Source organism: Ochotona curzoniae, unplaced genomic scaffold (genome assembly GCF_017591425.1).
Source record: "Ochotona curzoniae isolate NIBS_2020 unplaced genomic scaffold, NIBS_Ocur_1.0 contig_291, whole genome shotgun sequence".
Lineage (NCBI taxonomy): Eukaryota > Metazoa > Chordata > Mammalia > Lagomorpha > Ochotonidae > Ochotona > Ochotona curzoniae.
Window position 1 is genome coordinate 13,141,475 of NW_024465649.1, and position 27,702 is coordinate 13,169,176.

Sequence of the window (27,702 nt, forward strand, 5' to 3'; positions counted from 1 at the left end):
ATCTGCAGGGCCAAGCCAGAACCAACTGTTTGTTCGCACAACCTCCCAAGGGGTTTTTAGCTTGTGTATTTTCTCACAGAGCTATCATTAGGCCCATTTTCTAATGCCCGTGAACCAGCCTCTGTGTGTAGTAGGGGTCCTGTGGTGCCAGGGGTGAAGCTAGCATGGCTGCTCCAGGCTCATTTCTTGCTGGGGAGTCCCTTGAACCTGAACCCTATGTGAAGTGCTTGCTCACCCCACAGAGCCAGTGAGTTCTTCCCGTCCTGCTGAGCCGGACCAGACTGAGATGGAGGGGCCGGCCAGGCTGTGCGGTGTGAGGCCCTGTTCTCTCTGTGCCCTGCCTCCCTCTGGCCTCTCCCACCTGTGCAAATGCTGTGCGGAGGTTTCCTCTCTAGGAACTAGCCCTCTCTACCCCCCAGCCTTGGTGAACCAGATTCCATTGTGCTAAGCCTCATCCCCTGGGTGCCCAGGCAAGTTCCCCTTGTCACTGACCTGCTGTGTGACCAGGGGAGCTATGCCTGAGAGAGGCCCCAGGGACCTTGGTGACGGTAGGGTCTCCAGCCAGGCTGCTGAGTGTGCCCGTCCCTCTTCCCAGCTGTGGGATCCTGGCAAATCCCTTTTTTCCTCTCCCTGCCCTGTGCTTGCCTCAGCTGTGAAGCAGAGCCATCTACCCCTTGATGACATTAATTCGCAACCAACCTAGCACGTGGTCAGTGTTGGGTTCAAGATGTGGTAAGGCCTGATTTGACTCACTGGCTGCCACGGAGCTGCTCCGCTGGGTGGAATGGGAAGGGTCAGGGAGCCCCTCCACCAAAGCTCTTTTCTGTCCATTATTTTTCCCTGCGGCCGCAGGCCAAAACTTTCTGGCCCAGTTTAATTAGGGAGAGTCCTTCCAGGGACCTGGTAAGGAAATGAGCCCAGAGCCTTGGGGACCTCCTGGGGGCAGGTGGGGGGGAGGGGGGCAAGGAAGGAACAGGTGGAGGTGGCATTGAGTTTGACTGGCCTTGCCTGACCCTCAACCCTATGCCTCAGATATGCCCAAAAAGGCACAGTCCCTTGGCCCTTTGCAAGGCAGGACATGGATCCATGTAGCCAGGGCTGGATGGACCGACTACCTCCATCCTCTATCCCCTGCCTTACTGTAGGCTGTGCACATCCTGGCACAGAGCAGACTCTGGGATATTATGTGGAGAGAGCTATGAATGAGTGAGTTGTGGTTCGTCATTGCTCCTGGGGCCCGGGCAGCTTCCTCACTCCTATTCCAGTGCAGGATTCCCAGACAGCCTGTCAGGGCTGGGGGGACAGGCAGCTCCTGTCACTGTCTGCTTTCCCACCATCCCGGCTCTGCCCCCTGCTCCTCTCTCAGCCCAGTCCTGTCTGCCAAGCCTGCCTGTCTGTTCCTGCCACAGCCTCCCGGGCTCAGAGAGGACAAGGCATGGGTTCCAGTCAGGCTTTCCTATCTGGGGCCACTCTGCCTGGAGGAGAAAGAGACACCTCTACAGATAGCGAGCGTGGTCTCCTGCCTTACAGTGCCCAGGTCCTATGAGGGCTTAGGTCACTGGCACAGGCGGCTGCGGCTGCACATCTTCTGTCCCCTGGGAGCAATCCACAGCCCAGGCCTTGCCTATCCTGGCTGTGGACAGGAGAGGGAGAGGGGCAGTCCCTCTCTGCCTTTCCCTGAGCACCCAGCCCCCTCTGCCATACCCTGGTTTACACAGCCCAACCTTATCTGGCCTCCTGTCCCTACTCCACCTGCATCTGCATGCTTGCCTTGATCATCCTTCTACTCCAACCTTTTGTTGGGTCGAGGTCTTTGATGAACCTCCAGGGCCCTGAAAGCCCTCATTCATGGCAGGACTGGGGATTAGCTGTCTGTTGGGCTGCCTGCATCCCATCTCAGAGGGCCTGGATTTGAGTCCCAGCTCCGGTCCCGCTTGCAGCTTCCTGCTAATGTGCACTCCAGGAGACAGCAGGTGCTAGTTCAAATATCTGTGCCCCTCCCAACCACCCACATGGAGGGGAAGAAGGTGATTCAGTTCCTGGCTTCTGGCTTCAGTCCAGTCCAGCCACAGCTGTTGTGAGCGTCTGGGGAGTGAACCAATCGATAGAAGGCTCTCCCTGTCTTTGTCTTTCAAATGAACCAACACATCACTTGGACCTGCCAGCCACACCCCACGTGAGAAACCCAGCACCCTCTCCTGCCAGGCCTCACTCCTGCTTGTGTGGCCTCCTGTACCTCTGGCATCCCCATGTCCAGGAAGCCTCTTCTGCTCCCCCGCCTGTGGGTAAGAGCCTCCCCCGGGCTTCCCCCATCCCTGCCTTTCCCTCCATCTGTCCTTGTCACTCTACGCAGTGATGGCCTCATTAAGAGTCTGCTTCACAACACAGACCAGGAGCCTCTGGGACAAAGATGGCAGGGGGATGGAGGGCGGGGGGTGGCCTGGCCATGGCTGGCGGAGGAGGATGGAGGTGGAACGGCTTTGCCCCTGTGTGGGGTCTTCTGCCTCCACTGCCTGTGCCTGGGGGCTTGATTCTGTGCCCACTGCCCTGGCAGCCCCCGAAGAGGAGCCACAGCTGGGAAGGCGGGCTCTGTGTGGGTTCACTGACACCCCCTAACTTAATGTGGTATCTCCTGGGAGCCCTAGCTGCCTCCGCTATGGAGGGGAGGGGACCCAAGAATCCCTCTCCCCACCTGCTATAGGATCAGACACGGTCCCTGGGGACTGGAGGCAGCAGCCAGACCAGGACTTCCCCTCCCCCAGGGCTTCGATCTCTGAGCCAAATTTTGCAGGCCAGGGGGCAAGCAGAGTTTTGCTTTCTATTCAGTGAAAATGCCCACGCCTGTGTTTGCCCAGTGCCTGAGCACTGCCAAATGCCAGCCCACGCCCACACTGACCAACTTGTCCTTGTCTGAGCGCCACTGTCCCTCAGCTTCAAGACCAAAATGGTGGGCGTGTTAGGATCCCCTTGGGGGCCAGGTCCCTGCGCTGCTCTCCCCAGGAGATGTGTGGGATAGGGCCCCTCTGTGCCTTGTGGCCCAGCATCACTGCCATAGGAACAAAGAGCAAGTCCATTTCTTTCCCACATTTTGGAGAGGGAGGCAATGGAGAGATGAGCCTTTTGGGTAGAGCAGCCATGGCTGAGGCTGCCAGTGTGTCATTCTGTGGAGAGGCAGGAGGCTGTGCCTGGTACAGCCGCCTGATGCCCCTGCTTCTACCTGGCTCACCCCTCTAAGTACGGTGAGCATTGTAGCATAGGCAGGCCTGCCTGTGTCTCCAGCACTGCAGATTCTCTTCCTGGCCCTTTTCTGTCTGTCCACATCCCGTTCTGGCCTTCCGAGAGGAGAGCAAGTCTGAAGCCTCTTAGCATGTTCAACAGGAGGCTGCTGGGACCTTCCTATCCTTTAAGGATCTGCCGTGGACACAGCTCTCACACCTGTTGCTCTAGGTCTAAGAATGTGGCCCCGGCAGGAGTCGCTGTGCCCATTGTACAGATAGAGCTACTGAGCCCACAGTCGCATGGGTGCTGACGTTTGTGAGAATGGGGGTGGTGGTTACTGTTGAGGGTCACCAACTGGCCAGGGCTCTTGCCCCGCCTCCTGCTCTGTCAGTGCTTTCATCGGTAGGAATAAAGGGAGACAGATGGGAGGAAAGAGAGAGACACAGGGGCAGGGGGAGGGGGGCACCTGAGATGGGGGCTGGGGGTAGGGGGAGGGAGGGGGCTCCAGCAGCGTGGCAGCTTTCCTCTGTGGTTCTCACAGTCTGTCTGCACCGATCCTGACAGATGGAGGGAAGGGGAGAGCCTGTGCCAAGAGGCTGTCACTGCAGGCGGGCAGATCTGGGGGGTGCTTTGTGGTCAGGGTTTGTTTAGGGAGGGGGAAGCAGCTGGTGGTCTGGCGGCGGAACCTCTTTGCAACCTGCTCCCCAGGAACTCCAGGCAGAGGGAGGGAGGAGGGTGGATGCTGCGAAGTGGGAAAGTGGGCAGGGGTGAGCCTGGCCACCTGCCTGGGACAAAGCCTGCCTTGGTCCCCACCAAGGACACTGCCCACCCCTCACTGGGTGTCATGCATGGCCAGGGACTTTAGGGGTGGCGTGGTCAAGGGACACTAGAGTAGGGGAGACTGGGAGTTCCGAGCAGGGGTCCACCCAGGGATACAGCCCTGGCTCTCTCAGAGGCGCCCCGAGTGTTTTTTGTGCCACAGGGGCCCCTGAAATTTCCTCGAGGACCTGCCATTGGCAGGGGTGAGCGAGCTTCTCTTACTGCCCTTAGAGTGTAAGTTCCTCTGGGTAGATGTTGGGTGAGGGAAAAAGGCCCCTGCCTCCCACTGCCTGGGTTAGCATCCTGCTGCTTTCTCAGTCTGTCCTTTCCAAGGTTCTTTCTGTTCATCCTGAGAGAGAGGCTCCATGACTCCCTGGCCGGCCCCGCTGCCTCAGGGCAGCCGAGGAGAGGCAGGGGTGACCTGCCACCTCCAGCCACCCTGACAGACCCCCTGTATGAGCCTTCCTGGTGATAGGCAGTGTCATATTAGGTCCTCCCCTTGACCCCCATGTTGATTCCCTATTTCCCAGAGCAGAAAATGAGGCACAAAACAGGGAGTGGGTCCTCGGCGCCTCCCAGGGGCTCTGCCAGTGAGTGAGTGTAGTGTCTGTGCGCCCTTACCTGCTGTTGCACACTGTGTGTGACACCAGGGTGTGACATCTGGGCCACCTCTGCTTCCTCCAGTGCCCCCCAGGTGGGTAGGAGGAGCACTGGGGGTGCTGGCTCTGAGGGTGCCTCTGTTCTCCATACTGACTTCGTGAGTCCTTAACAGCCCTTCCAGAGGGATATGCCCCGTCCTTTGCTGTCAGCCAGTGATGGCCATGTGCATCAGGTACTTGTGTGGGCAAAGCTAGAGGGCCTGGCACACTGCAGAAGCCCCGGGGGCCCTGAGCTGGTTTCCCACTTGCCTGCAACCCCAGATTCCAAATTCCTCCCACCACAGCCACCCCAACTTCACCCCACACACCCCCAATCTCTAGAGATAGGTAGCCCCAGTCTTATGTATGTGTCCTTCCAGGGGCTTCTCACATCCATCCTGTATAAACAGGTACGCATCATGCTGCCTACTGAGGATGGGGCACACCCAATGCCAGTGAGATACACCCCCATGTTAGGGTCATCCAAGCCCCAGGGTGGATGTGAGAAAGAACTCTGGACCCCTCTGACCAGCCCACTGTCTCCACTTGGCTCACAGACTCTGCTTGGTGCACATCCAGTTCCCTTCAGTCCCCCCTCTCTCACCTACCAGGCATGTTGAAGCCTGCTCTGTAACCAGGAGGGGTCAGTAAAGGCGGTTTGGGATGGACTGCCAGTGCCCACCTACCTTGGCACAGGCAGTTGTCTTGGCGCCATGGGTGGCCTGACCTTGGAGCCAGTGACTTCCGAAGGTTCTGAGCTCTCTTCTGGGATGAGAATGGCAAGCGGGTCTTGCCCTGCCCTGGGTTGTGGGGCAGCCTTGGAACCAGGATCAGACGATCAGACCTGTGTTCAGGCCAAGCAGCCCTGGCCTTCTACCCCTTTTATTGGGCCAGGTGAGGGTGGACCCCATCCTGGGATCAGGGGAGTGCCTGCTGGATGCTGCTTCCCTCCTTGCCTCAGACCGGGGCTTTGCCCAGGACGTTTGAAGTAGAGCCAGGCTTTGAATACCTAGATTTTTTTTTTTAATTAATTAGAGCATTAAATGGTAGCCCTCTGGGAGAATCCCACCATCTGGCTACCACAAGAGAGGCAGGGAAATCAATGCAGATTTGTGTGCAGTGTGTGTGAGAGGTGTGGACAAGCCACCTGTGTGTGTGTGAGGGTATGTGGTGTGTGTGCACACGTGTGCATGTGCACCTGTCTGTACAGGCATGTGCAGTGTGCACATCTGTCTGGGCATGCTGTGTGTGTGTGTGTGTGTGTGTGTGTGGCATGCTGTGTGCTGTGTGTGTGTGTGTGAGAGAGAGATCTGTGCCCTGGCCTGGAGTTCTGGGACAGTGTGTCTAGCCTTCTTTCCCCCTCGATGGGCTGTGCAGAGGTGGGGGGAGGGGTGGGTTTGGCAAGCAGATGCTGGCCTTTGGTGGGGCAAGAATCTGTCCTCCATGTAACAGATGGGGAAACTCAAGCCTGCACAGAGCCAGTGTGTGGAAGGGCCAGGGCCAGCGCCGGGCTGCCAACTCCCTGTGCAGTGCTCTTTCAGCCTCAGTGGGCCATTGCCTGGCCAGCATGTATGTCTGGCATCTTGTCTGCAGTTGCATTTCTGTGGGGTTGCAGAGGATCTACCCCTTACAGCCATGGGCAAGGTCAAGGCTCCCCTGGCAGATCTTAGGCTCTTTTTTTTTTTTTTTCCAAATTTATTTATTTGAAAGACAGTAACAGAGAGGGAGAGACAGTGGGAGATTTTTTGTCTGCTGGTTCACTTCCCAAGTTAGCACTACCACTTCGGCTGGGCCAAGCTAAAGCTAGAATCTTGGAACTTCATCTAGATCTCCCACGTGGGTGCAGGGCCCAAGCTCTTGGGTCATCCTCTGCTGCTTTCCCAGGGGCATCAGCAGGGAGTTGGATCAGAAGTGGATCAGCCATGGCTGGAATCGCTGTACATATGAGATGCTGGTGTCACAAGTGTAGGTTTAACTCACGGTACCACAATACAACCCTTGGGCACGTCTGTGGAGAATACAGGGTCCAATGGCCCACTGACTTGCTGTGTGACCCAGGTCCATCCTGTCCATCTCTGAACTCAGTGAGCAGTGTATGCAAAGAGCTTTGCAGCCCCCAGGTGTGGGAGGTAGACAGATGGGAGCCTGGTCCTGAGGTGAACATCATGCTGTGTTCAGGGCCAGGACATATGTTCCAGGAATAGGAGAGGAACCTGGGATATAGGCTGTGCCCTCTCTGGCTTCACCCAGAGCAGGAGCAGGGCTAGAGGCTAGAGAGCACCCACACCCCCATCTAAGGTGGCAACACTGGGACCCATAGAGAATGAGTGCCTTGTCCCAGGCCACACAGCTGCTCCGGGAGGGCGCTGGGACTAGAATCTAGTCCTCCCCAAAACCCCAGATCAGTTCTTAGTACTGTGTATCTGTGCTTCAGAAGGGAGAGGGGGTGAGGGACCTGGGGAAGGGTGCAGGGGGGCTGCCTGACTGGGGAGAATGGACTTACAGCCTTGGACATGAGTGAATGAAGGTGTCCAAAGCAGTGTTTTCCCTGTGTGTGCAGCTTTGTATGTTGGGCTGTACATTCTGTGCCGGCCAAGTTGACCAAGCCTGTGTTCATGTACGCTTTGCATCCACCTGGTGGCCGTCCTGCAAACCTTCTGCCTGGTCAGGTACAGAGGGACTGCTGAGTGACAGTAACACAAGGTAATCGGCCTGGGGACCACAAAGAAGACTCCATGCCATTTGGGACCAAGGAAGGTGGGGTCCTCTGCTTCCAGCTCCCCGACCCCACAAAAAGGGCAGTTAGCCATACACGTGTCCTGGCAGCCCCGGGGTGCAGCGGCTGCGTTCCCTCAGCTGTACCTTGCAGCTCTCCTGTCCTCCCTGGGCTTGGGACCCCACTCCTGGGTGCGGGAGCAGAACCTCTGTAGGCAGCAAAGCACCTCTCTTTGCTGGGAGGGAAGACTGAGAGCAGGTAGGTGAGCAGGCTTCTAGGGGTTGCAGATAGGAGCCAATGCTCGGGCCAGGTCTTGGTGGATTCTCCCTCCTGCCAGCTCGAGTAGAACCTGTGCTCTTGGGGGAATCTTGTGGACTGATGGGCACCCTGGGGAAGGGGCTGTGAAGAGCATGTGACTGGTTGAGGTCTAGGCCAGCATGCTAGTGGGCAGTGAGGGTCTGCTGGGTACCAGGCCCTACCTACTCTATGGTCACCTCCCACAGCCATGTCAGCTCTGGCTGGGGCCACTGAGCTGTGCATGGCTGTGAGCTTTAACCCGTGCTGCTTGTTCTGCTTGCATTAGGTCTCTGAGCCAATGTCATCTCTGTCTGCCCCTAGCAGGGTCCTGGGCACACAGCAGCAGGCCCCAGTGAGGGTGTGCAAAAGCTTGGTCTTCCAAAACAGGGAACTGTGGCAGAGCATGGCAGGGGCATGGGGGGGGGGGTGGTCCCTCTACCCGGAGCCTTTGCCAAACGGGCTGTCCAGTGGCTGCACGTGGGCCTGCCTCTGGCCTCCCCTGCCTGGGCAGAGCTGTCTCCTGGGAAACAGGGAATTTTGCCTCATTCCCATCATTAGGGTGCCAGGGCAAACAAACATTCTAATCCAGATGAGCCTTGGGCCACAATCACACTCTCTTCTGGGGGTTTTCTCGTGATTTTCGCTGAGTTCCAGAAGCCCAGGATGATTGGTATGCTACCCAGGTCGGCCTCCTTGGTGTTCGGCTGGAGTTTCCTTCCTCGCCTCACGAGTTGGAATGCGCAGCCCCTCCCCATCCTTTTCCCACCACAGCCCATGCCCAGCCTGTCTGCTGGTCAAAGTCATTTTGTGGCAGCCCTTGGCTCCTTGCCACTTCCCGGGCATCTTTCTGATCAGAACCAGAGAACAAGGAGGAGAGAAAAACCCCATTTGTCCAAAGGGGGCCTGTATTGGCCAGAACTCACATCCCTTCTGCTGCAGGGCGAGGGCTGGGCCAGCCTCCAGTGGGCACAGTTGACTGTAGGGCCTGCCGGAGGGCAGCGTTGGGGGCAGTGTGCATGGAAGGGGCAGGCTTTTGCTACTGCTGCTGCCAGGGTTAGCTTCTGCGCCTTCGTGCTTCCAGGTCCCCGTCCCCTGTGTGTCTGCCATTCTCTGGATCTCTGAACCGGGGACCTTGCTGCCAACCGCCTCCTGAGTCGTGTGACTCCAGGTCCTGAGACTACCCTGAGAGGGGACAGTTCTTGGGCTGGGTTCCGGTTCTGAGTTTCTGTTCCTGGGGCCAGAGAATGACTGCCTGGCTGGGCTCACCTTTGGAAGGGGACCTTGGGTTAGCCCAGGCCATCCTGGCCTCCATTTCCCAGTCTGTAAGCCATGAGGGTTGGGCCACATGGCCTGCAGAGCTGAGTTCCAGGCATGTTCTGTCCACAGATCCCTCTCCATGCCCCAGGGAGACAGGACACCTCTGCTGTGTGGTCCAGAAATTTTCATCTCTGAGCCGTGTTCTTGTCACATGCCCATAGCTCTCTCCTGTTCCATAGGAAGACAGTCCCAGCAGCTGTGGGTGTAGGGAGACCCTGGGGTGTATGCATGATCAATTATGCCCACCAGAGGCTGGCCCGGCAGGCCCCCTAGAACAGAAAGGAACAGCCAGCAGAGAGCTCTTTTGTGGGCCTGCCAGGTTCACCATAGCATGCTGATGCCTGGTCTCCTTTAGTTCTCACCACTTGAGACTGATAGCCCATTGATGCAAATCAGCCTTTAAAAAATTTTTGCTATTAATTATAATATATAAAGGAGGGTCAAGGAGAGATAGAGACAGGCAGCAGAGAGAGATCTTCCATCCACTGGGTCATTCCCCACACCAGCTGGAGTTGGGCCAGGCCAAAGCCAGGGGGCTGGCACGCGATGTGGGTCCCACGTGAGTGGCACGGATGCACCATGTGAGCTGTCCCCACTGCTTCCAAGGGTTCCATTAGCAGACACTGGACTTGGCGGCAGAGCTGGGACTTGAACCCGGTTATTGCCCTATGGAATGTGGTCACCCCAATCAGTGTCTTAGCCCCTGTACCATATGACCCCTTACACCCCCATTTTCTCGATGAGAAAACTAAGGCTTCTGGAGTTCAAGACCCTCACCTGCCATCCTCCAGGATGTTCCCAGACCCTCTGCTCTGAGTCACATGCTGTTAGTGCAGCCAAGGGCTATCAGCAGGTCGGAGGACGGCAGAGGCCTGAGACCAGCCACCACCAGGCAGGGACCTCAGACAGGGCCCTGTGCTGCCAGGATTACACAGCTGGGATGGGGCGTGGCATGCCCACCCTCATTTGGGCATGGAACCCCTCCTGAGGAGGCTAATGGGTTTTGGATAAGGATTCCTGTTTCCTTTCAAACACACTTTGGGACAGAAGCAGCCCTCCCAACCTGCTTTAGAAGGCCCCTCCCTTCCCTAGGGCCTTCCCAGCCCCCACTGCTGCCACCCTAAACCACCCTGAGGTCCACCTAAGGCAGTGATCCCTCCCCTGCCCTGGCTCCTCCTGCCCCTGAAGATGGGGCTGAATTCAGATCCTTGCTGTAGCTGCAGGCACTGAGACCCTGAGAGGGGACGTGAGTGTCCTGGACCTCACCTTGGTTCCAGTGGAGGTGGCCTTGTCTTGCTTGAGCTGTGGCTGTGTGTGGGGTTCTCTTGGCTGGTGAAGTAGTCACCTAGCTTTCCCTTTTTCTGGGCAACATTGGGGGTGAGTAGACTTGGGGGCCCATGTAGCTCTGAGGGGCTTTGCTTCTACTGGAGCCTGGCTGGGGAGCTAAGGCCAGGAGGTTCCAGTGGGCTTCTTTGGGGCTGAGCTGTTTCCCTGTCAGTTTCCTGGCCCTGGACACCCCAAGGTCCCCACTTCTGAGCAGGTGCTCCTCTTCCACCATCTCCCCAGAGCACCTGCTCAGAGCCGTGGACTCTGCCGTCTTCAGCATCTAGTGTGTACCTGGCCCCCGTCCTGGAAGCAGCTGCTGCCCAGCTGGAGCGCCCCTGCCTGTCCCTGTCACCCACTTGTGCAGGCCCTCATACAGTGCAGGTGGGGCACCTAACTCCCTTCTCCTCTGATGTCTTCGTACAGAGACTGATCCCCAGGAGATGAGGGACTTGTCCAAGGCCACCGAGGAGGTTCAAGGGCAGCCTGGAGAGTGCCCAGTGCTCCCCAGCCTGTACCTGAATTTGTGGAACCCCTGTGATGGGCAGCTGGAGTCCAGCGCTAAGTGATAGAGAGCCACATGTCCCCGGTCAGTGTTCACAGGCTCTCCCTTGTTCTGGCTGGCCAATCGGTGCTGTGGCCATTGTCTTCCCTGAAATCCCTATGGGACACTACCTGGCTTGGAGTTGACAAAACTCTGGTGACAGAATGAGCGCTTGTGGGAAATGGAGCATGCTGACCTTCTATCCCCGGCGGGCCCTAGACCCGACACCTGCTCCTGCCTTGTCACAAGTGGGAGAGTGAGGAGGGGCACTCAGACACGGTCGCCACGGGTGGACAGCAGGAGGGGCCGTTCCCTTCATGCGCTGCCTGCTTCTCCAAGCAGTGCCCCTGGCATCGCACTTGGCGCCAGCCGCGGCCCCCTGCTGACCCATCCTGCCCACCTCTCCCCTCACACCCCCAGGCTCCCAGCAGTCGCTGGTCTAGTCCCCCCATCCCTCACATGTCTAAGTCACTGCGACAGGAAGACGCCTTTGTCGTCCATCTCTTGGAGACACTCACCCTCCCTGTGGCGACAGGGAGTCCCACATACCCCAGCGAGGGCTTGGGCCTCCCTTGGTGACAGCCAGGCTGGGGTCAGGCAGTGTCCGAGAGCAGCTGGGCGCTGTGGGAGAGGGCCTTGGAGCCGTGCCAAGAACCATGGCCTGTCTGTGGCGGAATCACAGATGCAGAGTGTCAGCTGGAAGATTTGCTCACATGGGAACCTGGTGCTCGGGACAGGAAGGAACCAGGCAGCTCGTTACGGGGTGTGGGAGATGTCCATGATAGTGAATGACAGAAATCTCTCATCTGCTGGTTCGCTCCACAAATGCCTGCAACAGCTAGGACTGCACTGGACCAAAGCCAGGAGCCAGAAACTCAATCCAGATCTCCCATGTGGAGGACATGAAACCAAGTACTTGAACCATCACCTGCTGCCTCCCAGGGTATGCATCAGCAGGAAACTGGAATAACGAGCCAGAGCTGGGACTTGAACCCCAGGCACTCCAACAGGAAGTGTGGATGCAAGTAGCATTTGCAACTGCTGGGCCAAATGTCCTCCCACCTTAAGTGCCCACCTGGTGTCAGACCGTGTGTGAGGCAGTGTCAGGGTCGAGGGGTGGGGGCACCCAGAAGGCTACAGCGTGGGCAGCTCATGGAGTGACACCTGTGTCTGTGCTGCTGCACCCCGTCAAGTTCTGCCTCCTTCAGGACAGCATCTCTGGGACTGTCCTCCCCCGCCCCCCCGGCTCCCCCAGCTGCTCGGTACCTCATTTCCATGCTTGGTTTTGTGGGGGTTTGGATTGTATGACTTGGCCTGGCTCAAACATGCAACTCCATAGTGAAGTGCCTTGGGAGGACTTTGTGGGGTAAGTTCTGCCCGTGCCAGCCTCATCCTCCCCCCAGCACCCACAGTGCCTTCCTCACCCCTCTCTCTCTCCCCTGGAAGAAGGGGTGGGAGAGCAAGCCCCATGTCATCTGCTGAGCAGGTGGCATGGCCCCAGAATCTCACATGGGAATTAGCCACTTGGGCTGGGTGAGAAGCGGTACCTGCAGGACAGGCAGGGGATTCTTGGCCCCTGTGAGGTTGGCAGCCACTTCACGGAGTCTTGTGGCACAGGAACCTTGGGCATGCAGTTCAGCATGGGGTTTGGAGAGCTGGAACCCGAGGCTTAAAGGAATCGGTATAGGTGTGCCTGACTGTGAGGTTGTTCATCCAAGGGAGATTAGGAGGGGCAAGGATTGGACCCCATTGCTGCTGAGCCCCCAAACTGCTGCCAGTGGATCATGAGCCCGGGCCCCTGGAGGCCCGAAGGGTTTGTGGAGGAGCAGCTGCCAGCGTTCCATCCCCAGGGCCCTGGATCAGTGCTTTACTTGTATAAGGCGCTCCTATGCCTGAAAATGCAAAATGGGGCTGGCCAGGCCCAGCTCCATGGCAGGGCCCACCAGGGTCTGCGGGGGTAGCTGTGGCAGTGGTGGTTGGGCAGGCGGGCTGGGGCCTCCTGGGAGGGGTGTGGGTTGCTGGGGGCCAGCGGCTCCTCCCCTCTCACTCCCGCTGCGTTGTTGCTGAACACTCGGGTCTGTGGCCCCACTGACTGGGGGTGACAGTTTAATAGCTGCTTCCTGGGCCCTCATTGAAATCCCGCCTGCCAGGTTAGCAGGCCAGGGGCGGGCTGGCACGCCCCCTGCCCCCACCCCGGATCTTCTTCCTGCTGGCAGCGGTCGCCTTGACAACGCCAGGGCCTGGCAGGCTCTGTAAGGGTAGCCATTGCGGGAGGTGGAGGGTGGGAGCAGGGTGGGGGGCGGCCCTTTCATCTCCCGACCCGGACAAGCAGCCCAGCTGCCTCCTTGGGGCTGCCCAGCTGGGTAGGAGCCAGGCCGCCTGGTGCAAGCCCAGGCCTGGGGGAGGTAGTGGGGACAGTGTGCCTGAGCTTGGTGCCTCACATCCTTGCTGTCTTTCTTACCTACCTTGTCAGGAGAAGGGGCCTAAGATCTGCCTATCCGCAGAAACCTGCCGACATCACTTGCATCTCCCTGGCCTCAGGGTGACCTGGGACCTCTCCAGTGAGGTTCCCTCAGTGTTGCTCTGGGCTCTGGGGTCTGGGCTCTTGCTTGTCATGGCCACTGGGGCTGCGTGCCCAGCCACCACTGTCACAGCCACCCTCGCAGACCCTGCTGGGCCTGGCCAGCACTTCCCTTCTCTGGGCCTCATCTCCCTCCACCTGCTCATCCTCTTCCAGGGCCAGTTGTTCATGCTGCAGTTCACTGAAGCCCAGAGGAAGCTCTGGTCACTCAGAACGGCCTCCCTGTGCCCAGCAAGAGGAAGAGCCAGCCCGAGGAAAGCCACGCCCCTGTGGGATCTCTTGACCACTTAACACTGCGAGATCAGGTGGCTCTGGGCTTGGAGGAATTCCTAGGTGCCCTGGCCCCTAATGATGGCCCTGCCTGCTCCCCCCACACCCCAGGTTTCTTCCTCGTGCACTCTGACCACTGGGCAGATTTTCTTCTTCCTCCAGGAAGACTTCCGTGACTGCTGGACAGGATCAGATGGCCCTCCCCTGGCTTCCTGGCCACACAGTGGCCCTCCCCTGGCTTCCTGGCCCCCTACAGATGTCAGTGACCCTGAGCAGTTTTTTATGGGAATGCCATATGAGGGCTGCAGCACTGGACTCTGACACAGGGCAGGGTTCTGATGGCAGAACCCGGGTACATGGTGTGACTCTGTGGATAGCCATTTGGGGCTGGGGCCGAGTATACATGGGCAGCTGTGGCATGACACATATGCAGGTGGGTGTGGAAGGTAGGAGGCCTTGGTCATGCCATGCTCCACTCTCCTGAGGTGTCAGTGGCCCTGTGTCACGTCCCAGCACTCGGCCAGAGTTCATGACCCACACTCCTCAGCCCACTCCAGACTGCCTTTCAGCTCCCAAAGTCTCTGGAGCTGCCTTTGGTGTGTTCACACCTCACAGCATTGCCATGTGTGTCCTGAGGCCCAGAGGGGCTGTGTAACATGAAGAAGGTGACGCAGCTGGCAGGTGGCAGAACAGGGCTTGGGCACCTGTGGCCTGTGCAGTGCTTCAGCTCTGCCGCTGTCCTTGTCATCAGCGACAGCCCCTTCTTCCCTTTGTCCCGGATTTTCCACCCTCCTCACCACCCCCTGGAGTCCCCAGGCCTTTGTGGCAGCCCATCTGTTGCCATGGCACCAGATTATGATGTCGCAGGTCCAGGATGTCACTGGAGCACAGGCACGCACAGAGTGGGCATTGTCCAAGGGGCAGATTGGCACAGAGGAACATAAATCCTTGAGCCCAGTTGGGAATAGCCCTGAGAAGCGGAGCCAAGGCCAGGAGGACGGGGCCTGCCCTGGCTTGTCCTGCAGTCTTGGGGGCAGCTGCTAGGCTCGGTACCCTGGGTGGGCTGACACGGGGATGTTTCCTAAGACATCTGCTTCATTCTTGTCATTACAACCATGCCCAAGGGGAAATCCTCATCCTCTTCCCCTCCCGCTTGCCCAGAAAGGGGAGGGGCTTGCCCAGGGGCACCCAGGGAAGAGGTGGTCATGCAGCATTCCTTCTTGGCTCTGATTCTAAATCTTTCTGTGTGGTGATGCTTGCGGGTGGTGCTGCTTCCAATAAGGTCCTCCTCAGAGTGGTCTAGTCCTCAATCAAAAGTGACTGTGCGGGGGTGGGTGTTGGGCTTTAGCACTTGTGCTGCTAGGGATCCCTGCATCTTGCATCCGAGTGTCTGGGTTCCCCTCTCAGCTCTGCTTCCGAGTAAGCTTCTGAGCGATGGGCACCCCACAGCAGGTGATGCTCCCCATGGGTTCCTGGCTTCTGCCAGGCCCTGCCCTATTTGCCACAGGCACATGGGAAGGGAACCAGTGGAAGCGAGGTTTCTCTGTCCCTTTCTTCATTTCAAATATTTTCAAGTGGCCATGCTGTCTCCGTTTTCCCAGGGCCAAGCATTAGCAGTGCACAAGGTGTCATCACCCAGGTTTGTTCTGCTGTGCACCTCTAGGTGCTGCCACCTGCAGGCAGCTCTGTGCTGTGTAGGTGGCCTGCCCCATAGTTACAGGCTTCTTGGGTCCCCGGGGACCTTGTTGTTAGCCTGCAGCACTGAGGAGCCCACTGGGAGGAGCCTAGACACGGGCACTTGCTACGACCTCCCACCCCTCTCCCCATGAGCCCAGGATCCTCTTTTGTACCATGCATGACTGGCACTGCCAGTGTGGCCATAAGGAGTCCCTGGGCCAGAACCGGACTGGGAAATGGCCCAGGCAGCTACAGGACCCACCAGCCCTGCAGCTGGCCACAGAACTGCCTTTCAGGCGATGGCACTTGTGACTGCTGTCCCTCCTGGCCCGATGCCTGGCAAGCCATGGCACCCACAGGGCACCCACCACACAGCCTCAACTTCCAGGATGTCCAGAGAGAATCTGGCCACCCAGTGGCAGAGCCCCTTCCTGGACAGCTCCTTTAAGCCCAACTTGCTTTTGTGGGCACTGCCTATTATGCACCCTTGTCAGACCCTCCCTGGCTTCCAGCTCCTGGGCCCTGGGTGGGCCGGGTCCTCTCTCTGTGTGCTCAGGGCCTAGACCAGGTAAGATGCTCATGGATGCTGAGCGGAGGCTCTCATGGGGCTTTGCCGCGGACCTTGGGGTTTCGCGTCCATGTTCGTTTGTGTGGGGCGGGCAGGCTTCGTGGCCTTGCTCCCACCCAGCTAGGAGACCCTCTCAAGTGTCCACCTAGCGTTGGGATTGACACAAGGAGGCATGTGGTAAGCGTCAGAAGGTGACAGGAGAAAAAAGCTGGGGTTTATGCTTCAGGATTTAGATGTTTAAAAGATTGTTTGACAGAGGGAGAGAGAGCAAGATCTTCCATCCTCTGGTACCTGTCCCGAATGGCTGCCACTGCCGGGGCTGGATCTGGGAGCCAGGAACTCTATCTGGGTCTCCCACAAGAGTGTAGGGACCTAAGGACTTGGGCCATCCTCTGCTATTCTCCCAGGGGCATTAGCAGGGAGCTGGAATGGAAGTGGAGCAGCCAGGACTGGAACCAGCACCCATATAGGATGCTGATGCGGCAAGCTCTGGCTGACCCAGTGTGCCACCGTGCCAGCCAAACCTTCCACTGCTCAGCCTTGGGTGTCCCCCACGTACTGGATTCTCAGAGGATCACAGGCTGCCCCTCAGCAGGAGCCACTACTAGTGTCTGACACTGCAGTGTCCTCCTAGATTCTGGGACTAGCCCCCCCCATCCCCTCCCCCCATGTGACAGCTGAATCTGATTCCTTGGTCTTCTTGTGGCTTTACAAGTGCAGAGGAAGCAAGGAGAAAGCTCAGATCCCACTACAGAATGTCACAGGACAAAGAGGCAGAGACAGGAGGGACTTTGGGGGACCCAGGCTCTCCCACACCCATGCCAGGCTACCAGGGCAGGGGGAGTGGTCAGATAGTCCCAGGGGCAGCCCGCCTGGGGGCCCATGGAGGATTCGGTAAATGGAAGGATTCCCGACTCAGATGGAATGGGAGCAGAGGCCGGGCAGCTGGGTCTCCATGTGGTTCAATGTGTGTCCTCAATCAGCTGACCCAACCCTTGTGCCAGAGGAACAGAGAGGAAAGCAAGCTGAGGGCCCAGCTCAAGGATTCAATTGGCTTACCCTCCCCTTGCAAAGTGCCAGCATCCCATATGGGTACCAGTTCATGTCCCTGCAGTCCCACTTCCTATCCAATTCCCTGTTTATGGCTTGGGAAAGCACCAGAGAATGGCCCAAAGTCTTGGGACCCTACACCCACATGGAGAACTCAGAAGAAGCTCCTGGCTTCTGGCTTTAGATCGGAGTGAGCCAGTGGATGGGAGATCTTTCTCGCTGTCTCTCCTTCTCTCTGTAAAATCTGACTTTCCAAATAAAAATAAATAGTAAATCTTTAAAAAGAAAGAAGAAACCCACCCCTGCTCACTCACCTGTTGTCCGGGGCTGCTCCCACCCCATCATGGCAGGCCTGTCTGGCACATCACAGAGCTTGTTTGTTTGCTGACCAGGACCCTAAGGGGAACTTCGGGATGAGAGATGAGTGGGGAGGCTGTCACAGCAGTTCTTTTAGCCCAGGCAGAGAAGGCACGGTTGGGCACAGTGTGGGCAAGGGGTGGGTGCAGGTAGAGCAGGGCACAGCGGGGGCAGGGGTGGGAAGGGAGGGGAGCACAGTGGGGCAAGGGTGGGGAAAACTCCTGGAGATAGACAGGATCCTGGGGGCTGCTGAGCCACAACAACCCCCAGAGCATTCAGAGGGAGAGTGTTGACATCTGGGCTTTCTTTCCTTCTCCTTATTACACAGATAAGAAAAGGGGGCCTCTGTGATTAAGGTCACAGAGAGAAGGAGGCAGGGCCAGGGCAGAAGCCCCTGGTGCTGGGCCACAGTCTCCCCGCCGTGTGTGAATGCCAGTCCCTGCTCAGGTGCTCCATTCTGAGCACAGAACACATCCTTACACCTGCCACACTGCAGTTGGCTAACTTTTAGGATTCTAGATGGAAAGAACCTGGGTGCTTGCTGAAGGGGCCTTGGCTTCCTGTGTGATTGATGAAGGCGGGACAGGCAGATAAAGGGACTGAAAACTGGCTGAAGGGGCCAAGACAGCCGTCATGGGAAATCAGGGAAGGCTTCTTGGAGGTAGTGACAGATTGTCACCCTTCCTGGACTTGAACTCCTGGTCTCCGAGTGCAGGCCCAGGGAGGTCGCCTGTCTCCACATGGTGCTCATAAATGGAGAAAGCCATAGGAGATCCTGCAGTCCAGCTTTTAGACTAAGCAAAGCCCAGCAGCCATCTGTTTCTGCTTTTATTAAGAGAAACAGAGAGCGCTCTGCAACAGGCAATGCTAGGCTGGGCTGAAGCTGGAAGTGAGGAACTCAACCCAGGTCTCCCGAGTGGCCAGCAGGGCCTGGGAGGCAGCTGGGGCAAGGAATCAAAGGCAGGCACTTATGCAGGCCGTGGGCACCTTAACCCAGCTATATACCACCCCAGAGCAGGCTTCAGGCAACTTAACCCAGCTCTAGGCCACCCTGCAAATGCCCCCGAGTCCCCAGAGCCTTCATGTGTTTCTTCTCACCCCGCAGCCAAGAAGACCTGTGCGGACAGCGACTTCACCTGTGATAACGGCCACTGCATCCCCGAGCGCTGGAAGTGCGATGGCTTAGAAGAGTGTCCCGACGGCTCGGATGAATCCAAGGCCACTTGCAGTGAGTCCTCGCTGTTGGTTGGGGGAGGGTGGGCTGTGGTTTCCCTGTGTGGGAGATGGGCAGCTGGAGCAAGGTGCACCCTTGGTGGCTCCTGGGTGCCGATCTCTAGGTGCCCGGTAGCAGCAGCTCTCTGGCAGGTAGGAGCCTGCTCCTATGGTATCAGGATCTAGAAACAGTGCCCCCACCACCCTCATGGCCATGGCAGCCTCTCAGGGCCTCCCTGGACTAAAGCCCCACAGGGCTGGTGGCAGCCGCTCTCACCCAGCATTCACTGTGTCCCAGGTCCTGTGCTGGGCTAGGCCTGTGCTTACCTTCCTGGCATCCTGGGAGCCACGCGAGCTTCGCTCAAGAAGGCAACAGAGAGACTGAACTATTTGCCCAAGGCCACCCAGCCAGGACCTAACAGACCTCTGGCTGGGCTGAACCCAGCAGTCCCTGCCTGGTGGGATGGAGGCCACAGGGCTGAGGGGAAGTGGCCAGCTATGCCCACCCAGGGCAGCCTCCCACTCTCTCCGGGCTGTGTATCTCCATGTTTCTTTGTTTTTCCAGGTCCTAATCCTCAACGCAAACTTCTACCCCCACCAGCCAGGTCATTCCATGACATTTGTTAAATTAAAAAGGAGATGAGCAGAGGGTGGGAGGGGACCTAGTCCTACAAACTCGGGAGCTTCAGACAAAGGCTTGGGGAGGGAAGGGGCGGGGCACATGGAGGATGTGGGGCTGCTAGCCCAGCAGCCCCTCTTGAAGGGGTCACAGTCACCCCAGAGACAGAGGCAGGGACAATGGAGCCCCGAGTCCCATCTAGGGCTGCGGTTGGTGATAACTGGGTTTCCATGTCTCCTAGCAACAGTGCTGCCAGTCTCCAGAGCTAGCTGGAATGAGAGAAAGGAAATGAGAAAGAGGGTGGGGGGAGGGGATGCGTACCCCTGCCCACCACGGGCCCCGCCAGTTCTTGCTCAGCAGGTCCTGTCTTCCCCAGTCAAACTGCAAGACCCACTTTCCCTCACCCCACCAAGTAACCGGGACCCCAAGCGGCTCCAAGCAAGTCCTGGGCGCATGAGCAAAGGCCAGCACTTTGTCCTCAGCTGGGGAATGAACAAAGCCTTGCCACGCCCACTTGCCGCTTCCATTTCCATCCTCTCGAGCCACCTTGGGCGAGAAGGGTTCAGCCACTGGCCCCAGGCTGCTGGAAGAGTCCTGTATAGTCTGGAGTGTGTATTTGAGAAGGGAACTATGGCCCTGGGTGGGTCAGGGAGGCGCTTTTTCTACTATCCCAATCACCACTGTGCCAGACAGAACCCATCTCAGCAGCTGCCTGGGACCCACCCCCCCCCTCCCCCCGGACAGAGAGGGAGGGGAAGAAAAGCCTCTCGTGGGCTATTGGTAGGGGACTCTGCTTCACACACCTTTACGCCAGTGGCCCCTTTGTGGGCTTCTGGCTGCTCCAGAGCCCCTCTTTCCTGCTGCCCTGGGTGCCTCCTCCTCTGCCTGGCCCTTCTCTGCCCATGGTCTGTCCTGCTTCCCTTCTTTCTCCACCACACCCTGACCCAGGCCATGCCCCTCTGTCACCTTTGTCCCTCCTGCCCAGCCCAGCCCTTCTTCCATCCCTGCAGCCCCTGAGGCGTGCAAGCTCCCCATCTCCCAGGCTCCCCTTGAGTCTGATGGTCAGGACCCAGAGGCCCAGAGGAGCTGTTGAATTTATTTCAGAGACACACAGTTTGTTTTCTGCAGGTCCTCCCTTGACAGGGCAGCCCTGTTTGTCTTCCCTCCCTTCCCTGAGCCCAGAATTCCTAAGACCTCAACACTTCCAAGATTCCTGAAGTCTTGGCGTACTGGAGCCCCTTTCTCCCTTGCCTGGGCCTGGCTGGGACACAAGGCCCAGCACGCCCTCTGCCTGGGCAACTACGTCATGGATCAGCGGCAGCAAGGCCTGTGGCGGGGAGGACTGCATGGAACAGGCCAGCCAGCGTGAGAGCTGGAGGGTCAGGTGGAATGTGGGGCAAGAGGACGTGGTAGCTCTGCTCATGGCTTCCCAACTGAATGAGAAGGCAGCAGCCAACCCGCTGTCCATTTAATTGGTGTTGCTATAGCAACCTCCAAGGCCTGCCAGGTTTCTGGGGCGGTGCCAGCTCCCAGGACGGTCCCCCACTGCCTGCCCCAACAGAGAGATTATATTGATGGGAAAGTGGAGTGAGTTTAGTATCTGGTATATGCAGGCTCAGCTGCTTTAACCTGGGAGATACTGAACAAGTTGCCCTGTCGTCCAGGGCCTCTGTTGGGTCATCTGTAAAATGGGTTATTGGCTCCTGCCTTGTCCTTATGAGGATGAAACAACAAAAGGCCAGAATCAGTGCTGGTATAAATGGCTGTGTGATGCCATTTGCGCTCCCCACAGGTGCCCTTTTCATCAGCACAGGAAGGTTCCGGGACTTATGGGATTGGCATGGTGTGAGGAGGGGTTGTATTGAGAAGGAAAAGGTACAGGAGCAGGTCGTGTTTCTTTTGGTCTTCCTGACCCTCTATGGTGATGTCTGCCCCTGATGGGCCGGAGCTTTCTCCCAGGAATCAACCTTGGAAAAGCCAAGAACATTTGTTCAATGAAAATTAGCATTTCAGCTCCAATTATAGCTCGCTTGATTGGGGACAACCTCTGACCCACCTCCAGGGCATCCGTGGGGAGAGATGTGGGCTGGGGCGGGGAGCTTCAAGGTGAATGTGTTACACTTCTGGCTGCGTCCCGACTGAGTTTTTCTTCCTGCATCTTAGAACTTCCCACCCCACATTCCCTACCCCACCCTCTGTCGCAGGGGGTACCTCATGGAGTCCCCAAGCTCACCTGCAGGTGAGAGAGCAGGATGCAGGGGCCTGAGATAGCCCAGCAAGTCAGGGACTGGCCCTGCCACAAACCCCCCGCTTGACTCCCCTGCTTTGGAGCCCCCTCTGCCACTCCGTGCTGCATTTCCCCAGGCAGGAGCTGAGACGGGAAGCACTGGTAGTCCCCAACAGCTCTCCTCCCTGTTCAGGGCCGCCCGCCCCTCCAGCCCACGTGAGCTCAGTCACTGAGCTGCTGCCGTGGCCTTTCATTCTTTTCTTTTTGTTCATCTGTGAACTTATGAATTAGAGAAAGTTCCAGTGGATTTGGATTTCTGGGGCAAGCTTCTCTGGGGATTGATAAATTGAAAAGCCAGGCTGGAGTTTCAAGCCCCGCCTGCCCTGTAGAATGTGGGGTGCCCTGTCAGCAGGCTGAGGGCCTTCCCCAGGGGTGTCACAGAGCAGGAGCTGTTCCAGGCTGGAGGCTGCATCCTGGTGGACCCTAAGGACTCATGGTGTACGTCATCAGGGCGAAACCAGGCCTGTCCTCCAGCCATGCGCATCTGCCGTTCCATGACTGAATCACAGCACCTGCTTGCTAAGCTCCATGTTTATTCTTGGCTCCGAATATAGGGATTTCCGTGTCATTTCTTTTTTTTTTTTAAGATTTATTTATTTATATTGGTAAGGCAGATTTACAGAGAGGAGAGATAGAAAGAAAAATCTTCCATCTGTTGGTTTACTCCCCAAGTGGCCGCAAAGGCCAGACCTGAGCTGATCTGAAGTCAGGAACCAGGAGCCTCTTCCAGATCTCCCATGCAGGTGCAGGGTCCCAAGGCTTTGGGCTGTCCTTGACTGCTTTCCCAGGCCACAAGCAGGGAGCTGGAAGAGACGGAGCATCCTGGACATGAACTAGCATCCATATGGGATCCCAGCACATGCAAAGTGTGGTTTTTAGCCACTAGGCTACTACACGAAGCCCATGTCATTTCTTTTAGGCTGTCCACCACCCTAGGAGCTCATGCTGCCCCATTTTCATGTGTACAGGGGTCAAGTGACTGCCTAAGGACCATGGGGTCTGTAATGGAAGTTGGACTCAGGTCTACCTGACTCTCAAACCCATGTTCTTCCCCCTAACATCCTGTTGTCCTGGGAGCCTTGGGCACCAATTGTCCTGGAAGCAGGCATCAGATGCTCACATTTTTCTTTCAGTATTTACTTGAAAGTTGGAGTTGGAGGAGGGGATGAGAAACTCTTCCATCCTCTGGTTCACTCCCCAGATGGCCACATCAGCTAGGGTTGAGCCAGGCCAACGCCAGGAGCCAGGAGCTTCCTTTCTAAGCACTTGGGCCATCCTCTGCTGCTTTCCCAGGTCATTAGCAGGGAGCTTGGTCAGAAATGGAGCAGCCGGGGCTTGAACCAGTATCCATAGGGGATGCCGTATCATAGGAGGCAGCCTCATGCACTACACCACAGCACCAGCCTTCAGGTGCCCATGTTTCATTACCTGCCTGAGCCAAGATTCTAAGAGCTTCCTTTCTCCGATGGGAACTATTTCAGGCCAGAGGTGCTGGGGGACAGCAACAGGTTGCACTTTTCTCCTGGGCAGTGGGCAAGTACAGTAAGTTAAGCATGGCCTTTGGGCCTGGGGTAGGAGTCCAGCTCGGCCACCTGCCACAGGACTCGGAGCAAGCAGCTGATTCTCATTGTGCTTTACCCTTGTCACCCCTAAGTAGGAGAGTCACAGGAGTCCCCAGCTCGCAGGGAGACACTGCACAGGCCATCTTCCCAGAGTTTACAGGGCATAGCCTGGGAGCCAGGTTTGGATCCCAGTTGTGGGGCAGAGACGTATCCACAAGTCCAGGAAACATTCAGCATTCAAGGAGGAAGGCCCCTCTCCCTTGCAGGACCCTTGTCTCCCACCCCTGGCCCCACATGGTCTCAGAGACTTCTCTCATCTTGGCATTCCAAAGGCCATGCCTTTTTTGGGGGGTAGGGGGTGGCTGGCATCAGACAGTGCTGCCTGCTTGAGAGCCTGTAATTAGAGCCATCTATTTAAGGACATGGCAAATGTCTTATTAATTATAAAGAAAGGAAGCAGACGGATTGTTTAATCATTGTCCTTGCTGAAAGGTTATGCAATTAGCTATATAAATATTCATTGAAAGTTCAAGCGGCTGCCTGCTGTATTGGGGTCTGCAGCTGGGGGTAAAGGGGATCCTGGAGTGTGTGCATATGGCCCAGAGTCAGGCTTTATAAAGGGACTCAAACTCTGTAACTTTCCTGCTGTGCATCTTTAGTCTAGTACTTGGTCTCTCTGAGCCCCCCCAATTCCTCATCTGTAAAATGCAGGGCTTACCTACAGATTTGCTACAGAACACCTCTGCAGGATGATTGGCACCCCAGGACTTGTGCTCACAGCCTGTAGGGTTTTGCTTACCCGTCAGAGTCAGGTCCAAGTGGATCTCAGCCTGCTGTAGCTGCTACAGGGAAATACCCTGGACTGGGCGCTTTGGAAACTCAGGGTGGTAGGCTTCAAAGCCAGGAAGTCGACTCCTAGAGTGTTAATCCAAGGGCCTCAAACTGGCAGATCAGAATCACTTAGGCTGTGGGAGGGTGGTTATTCAATTGCTGATGTTGGGACCCCCTTGAGGCCTGAGTTCAGCCTGTGTGAGCCGGTGGGGGGATCAGTGGGCTCTCAGGGGACCCCAGGCAACCTCAGCTCCCTAGTGTTCCCTGGGACCCACACGGGCTGGGACTAGAGGTGGCTGGGGTGCTGTCACCACTGCTGCCCTGCTGTGTTGTCGTTTCCTGACCCTGCTGGACAGTCCCTTTGCAAAGGAACATTGCTGGAAGAGGCCCCTTGTGGGTACTGCATTCTCGGTGGACTGCCTTGTCCTGCACAGGATGGCTGAGGTCCGCACTTGGTGCCTCTGGCACCAGCATGTGTGAGCCCCACAGAACACGGTGGGGGCTGAGGACTGGGTCTGAAGGGGGTGATCAGAGGACAGCACGAGCAGCCCGCTTCTGCTAGGAGCTCAGAGTGCATAGTCTGGCGTCAGAAGCCGTTGATGGGAAGTACAAACCTAGGTCTTCACCAGGTGTGCTTGGGCCATCCTCCCCACCACTGCTTTCCCAGGTACATTAGCAAGAAGCCAGATTGGAAACCAAGTGGCTGGGACTTGCACTAGTACTCGATTACAGGGTGCCGGAGCCACAGGTGGTCACTTAATTCCCTGTGCCACAACACTGGCCCCTTGCACATCCTAAATCCAATCCCCCAACCTTTCCTGAACTCTCATAGTCCTCTGGTCCCTGGCACGCCAATCCTTCTTTGCTCTGCCGACCTCTGCCCCTCCAGGAACACAGAGCCACCACCCTGTAACTCTTCTTTGCCGTTGCCTGTCTATGTGCCCTTGAGCGCTGTGCTCCAACTGGTCTTGTTTTCCCTTCTGGATCAGCGATTCCGTGATCAGGACCTCTGGATTTAAAGGATTTACCAAGGAGTAGAGGGCTCCAAAGTAGCTCCCCTGCCAGGTGCCTCCCCCTCCCCCACCATGAGTGCTGAGCCAAGAGAGCAGCCACTGTGTGGCCAGGCCCAGCGGGACTGCACAGCTATAATTACTGCAGCTGCAACAGAGGCTCACTCAATCAGGGGCCTCGAGCCCCAGGCTGGATTTGCACACTGGAAGAAAGAATTAGACCCCTTCGTCATCAGGGCTACGGGAGGAGGTGGAGGGGGTTAGGTTTTTGTCTCAAGCTGCGCCTGCGCCTGGCGAGGCAGGTGCATGCCAGACCTCCGCGGTCGGCTCCCTGCTGCCTTTGGGCAGTGCAGGAGACCCCAGCTCAGTGGCCTCCAGGATTGGCTGGCAGGAGGCTGGACATTTCTGTTTGATCTTTGTAATAACTCCACGGGTAAGGATTACATTGGGGCCTCCAGAACACACCCTGAGGCCATGGGCTCTAAACCCTGGCTGCTGGTGTTTGAGTCCTGACTCGGTCATTCACTGGCTATGTGATTGTAGCCAGCAATCCTTAACTATGCTGGGAGAATGGGCATGCTGCTATTACGTGTCTACAGGCTTTTTTTTTTTAAGATTGATAGATTTATTTGGAAGGTAGTCACATAGTGAGAACTTCACCCACTGATGTACTCCCCGGATGGCCTCTATGGAACCTAAACCTTTTTCTTATTTTAGAGATGAATTTTATTTATCTGAAAAGCAGATTGACACAGAAATAAAGAGATCTTCTGTCCACTGCTTTACTCCCCAAGGTGGCTGCAGTGGCTAGGGCTGGGCCACACTGAAGCCAGGAGCCAGGCGCTCCAGCCAGGTCTCCCCTGTGAGTGGCAGGAGCCCAAGCATTCAGGCCATCCTCTGCTGCCTTCTCAGATACTTTAGCAGGAAGCTGGGTAGGAGGCCAAGCAGTCAGAGCTTGAACCCATGGTCTTATATGGGATGCTGGTGTCACAGGCAGCAGCTTAACGCACTGCATCACGCTGGCCCCAGTCTGTAGGATTTCAAGGAGTAAGGAAGGGGGGCTGTAAAGCATCCAGAAGGACGCCCAGCACAGCACTAACTAATCCCTGTGTTTGTTCACATGGGCCAGTGAAGCATTGCATGCACCAACTGTAATGACAGGGGCCAATTCCAGATCTAGGCCCTAGCCCCGGCCACTGCAACCATCTGGGGAGTGAACCAGTGGATAGAAGTCTCTCTTTGTCTCTATTTCAATCAGCCCCTCAGATAAAGAAAATCAGTCTTTGAAATAAGAACAAAGCTTAAGATGCCTAGAGTCCTAGGGTAGCTGAGGGTTTCATCTCGGCTGTACAAAACTGAGCCAGGTGGAAGAGCCCTACCTGACCTGTGGGGCTTGGCCAGGTGCCTGAAGCTGGTGGGCAGCAGATGGGGCTCTCCATGCTCCATGTCCTTCGGCTGAACCCTGCGTGGACGTCTGTGTGCACAGCCCAGCAGGAATGCCCCGCAGAGAAGCTGAGCTGTGGGCCTACCAGCCACAAGTGCGTGCCTGCGTCCTGGCGCTGTGATGGCGAGAAGGACTGTGAGAGCGGAGCAGACGAGGCTGGCTGCGCCCCCTGTGAGTCTGGGGTCAGATCCCAGGGTCTGCTAGGGGCGGGGGGCAGGGTGATTGGGCAGGTGGCTGGGGCAGCAAGGGTGCCAATCAGGACTTGGAGTGGCTGGGCGCTTGGGCGACATCTCTGTCATCCTCACGACCACCTCATGAGAAGCCATCACCATCCCTAGTGTACGGGTGGGGAAACTGAGGCTCAGACATGAGAGGAACAGTGTGCGAGGCTGAGCACTGGGACTGCTGCTCAGTGCTTCTCACCATGCCTGACATCTGCTCATCCATTCCACAAGTCTGCTGCTGGCCAGGTGGGGGGAGGGGGGGGTCCGGGGCTGTATGTGTGTGCACACACATGCGCTGAGGCAGGGGGCTGGATGGGGGCAGAGATTCCGGAGGTGTGAGGGCAACCAACGGAGGCTCAGGTCTCGGGTCTGAGCACCTGGCACGGGGCGGGAAGCCATTGACCGTGGCCACAGCAGGGACAGATGGAAGTGGTCGCCGGGACAGTTCTGCATGGCTGAGCTTCCAACTCAGGATTACGCCCTGGCCAGCGAGGTGGGGCCAGCAGGCTGCATGGCCAGGCCTCCCTGGGTTGACTTCCATGGGCAATACCGTGTGCCCAGCCTGCAGCCAGGCCCTTGGAAGGGTCAGTGGGATGGATTCCACTTGGTCCTGTGTCAGAGGCCACAGGCAGGCTGCTGTCTCCAGGCTGTGAAGACAGGGCGTTCTCTGGGCACTGCTTGGCTCCCCACTGTCCTCCTCCTGCCTCGGTCTTTGCATGCCCACTCTGTTCCTTTTGGTCCGGAAAATGCCACCGCCGTCCAGAAGCTTCTGAGTGTCTTGCGTCTTGAGCTGTGACAATGCTGTTGGGACTCACAGTCCAGGGAGACGCCTGCCCCTCTTTACTGCTGCCAGGTGGTAGGCACATTCCATAGAGGCTGTGTGGGGACAGAAGCAGTCCCAGCTGACTGTAGGGTGTTAGAAGGACTTGGGCCTCCCGTGCCACAGCTCCCAGCCACGGGGCAGTGCCCTTCTCCGTGTCTTCTCTCGGAGTTCTTCCATTCCTGAATGTGGGAGACAACAGAGGATGGGGGTTAGGGGTGCAGCAGCCCCGGGGGCCCTGAGAACAGCGACCTTAAAGCTTCTAGGCCTTGGGGAGAACCCAGAGCTGAAAAGTGCCTCATGGCAGAACTCTGAGC

The 27,702-nt window shown here is 57.3% G+C and overlaps 1 protein-coding gene across 8 annotated transcripts in view; it reads left to right on the forward strand.

Moving 5' to 3' along the window:
* Positions 1–27,702, forward strand: part of LRP8 (LDL receptor related protein 8) — a 67,639-nt gene that overhangs the window by 9,925 nt on the left and 30,012 nt on the right. For all 8 annotated transcript variants that reach the window (XM_040978521.1, XM_040978522.1, XM_040978520.1 and 5 more), the window contains exons 3-4: positions 18,482–18,604; positions 26,384–26,512. In XM_040978521.1, coding sequence (XP_040834455.1) covers positions 18,482–18,604; positions 26,384–26,512 — 252 coding nt within the window. The remainder of the gene's footprint in view (positions 1–18,481; positions 18,605–26,383; positions 26,513–27,702) is intronic.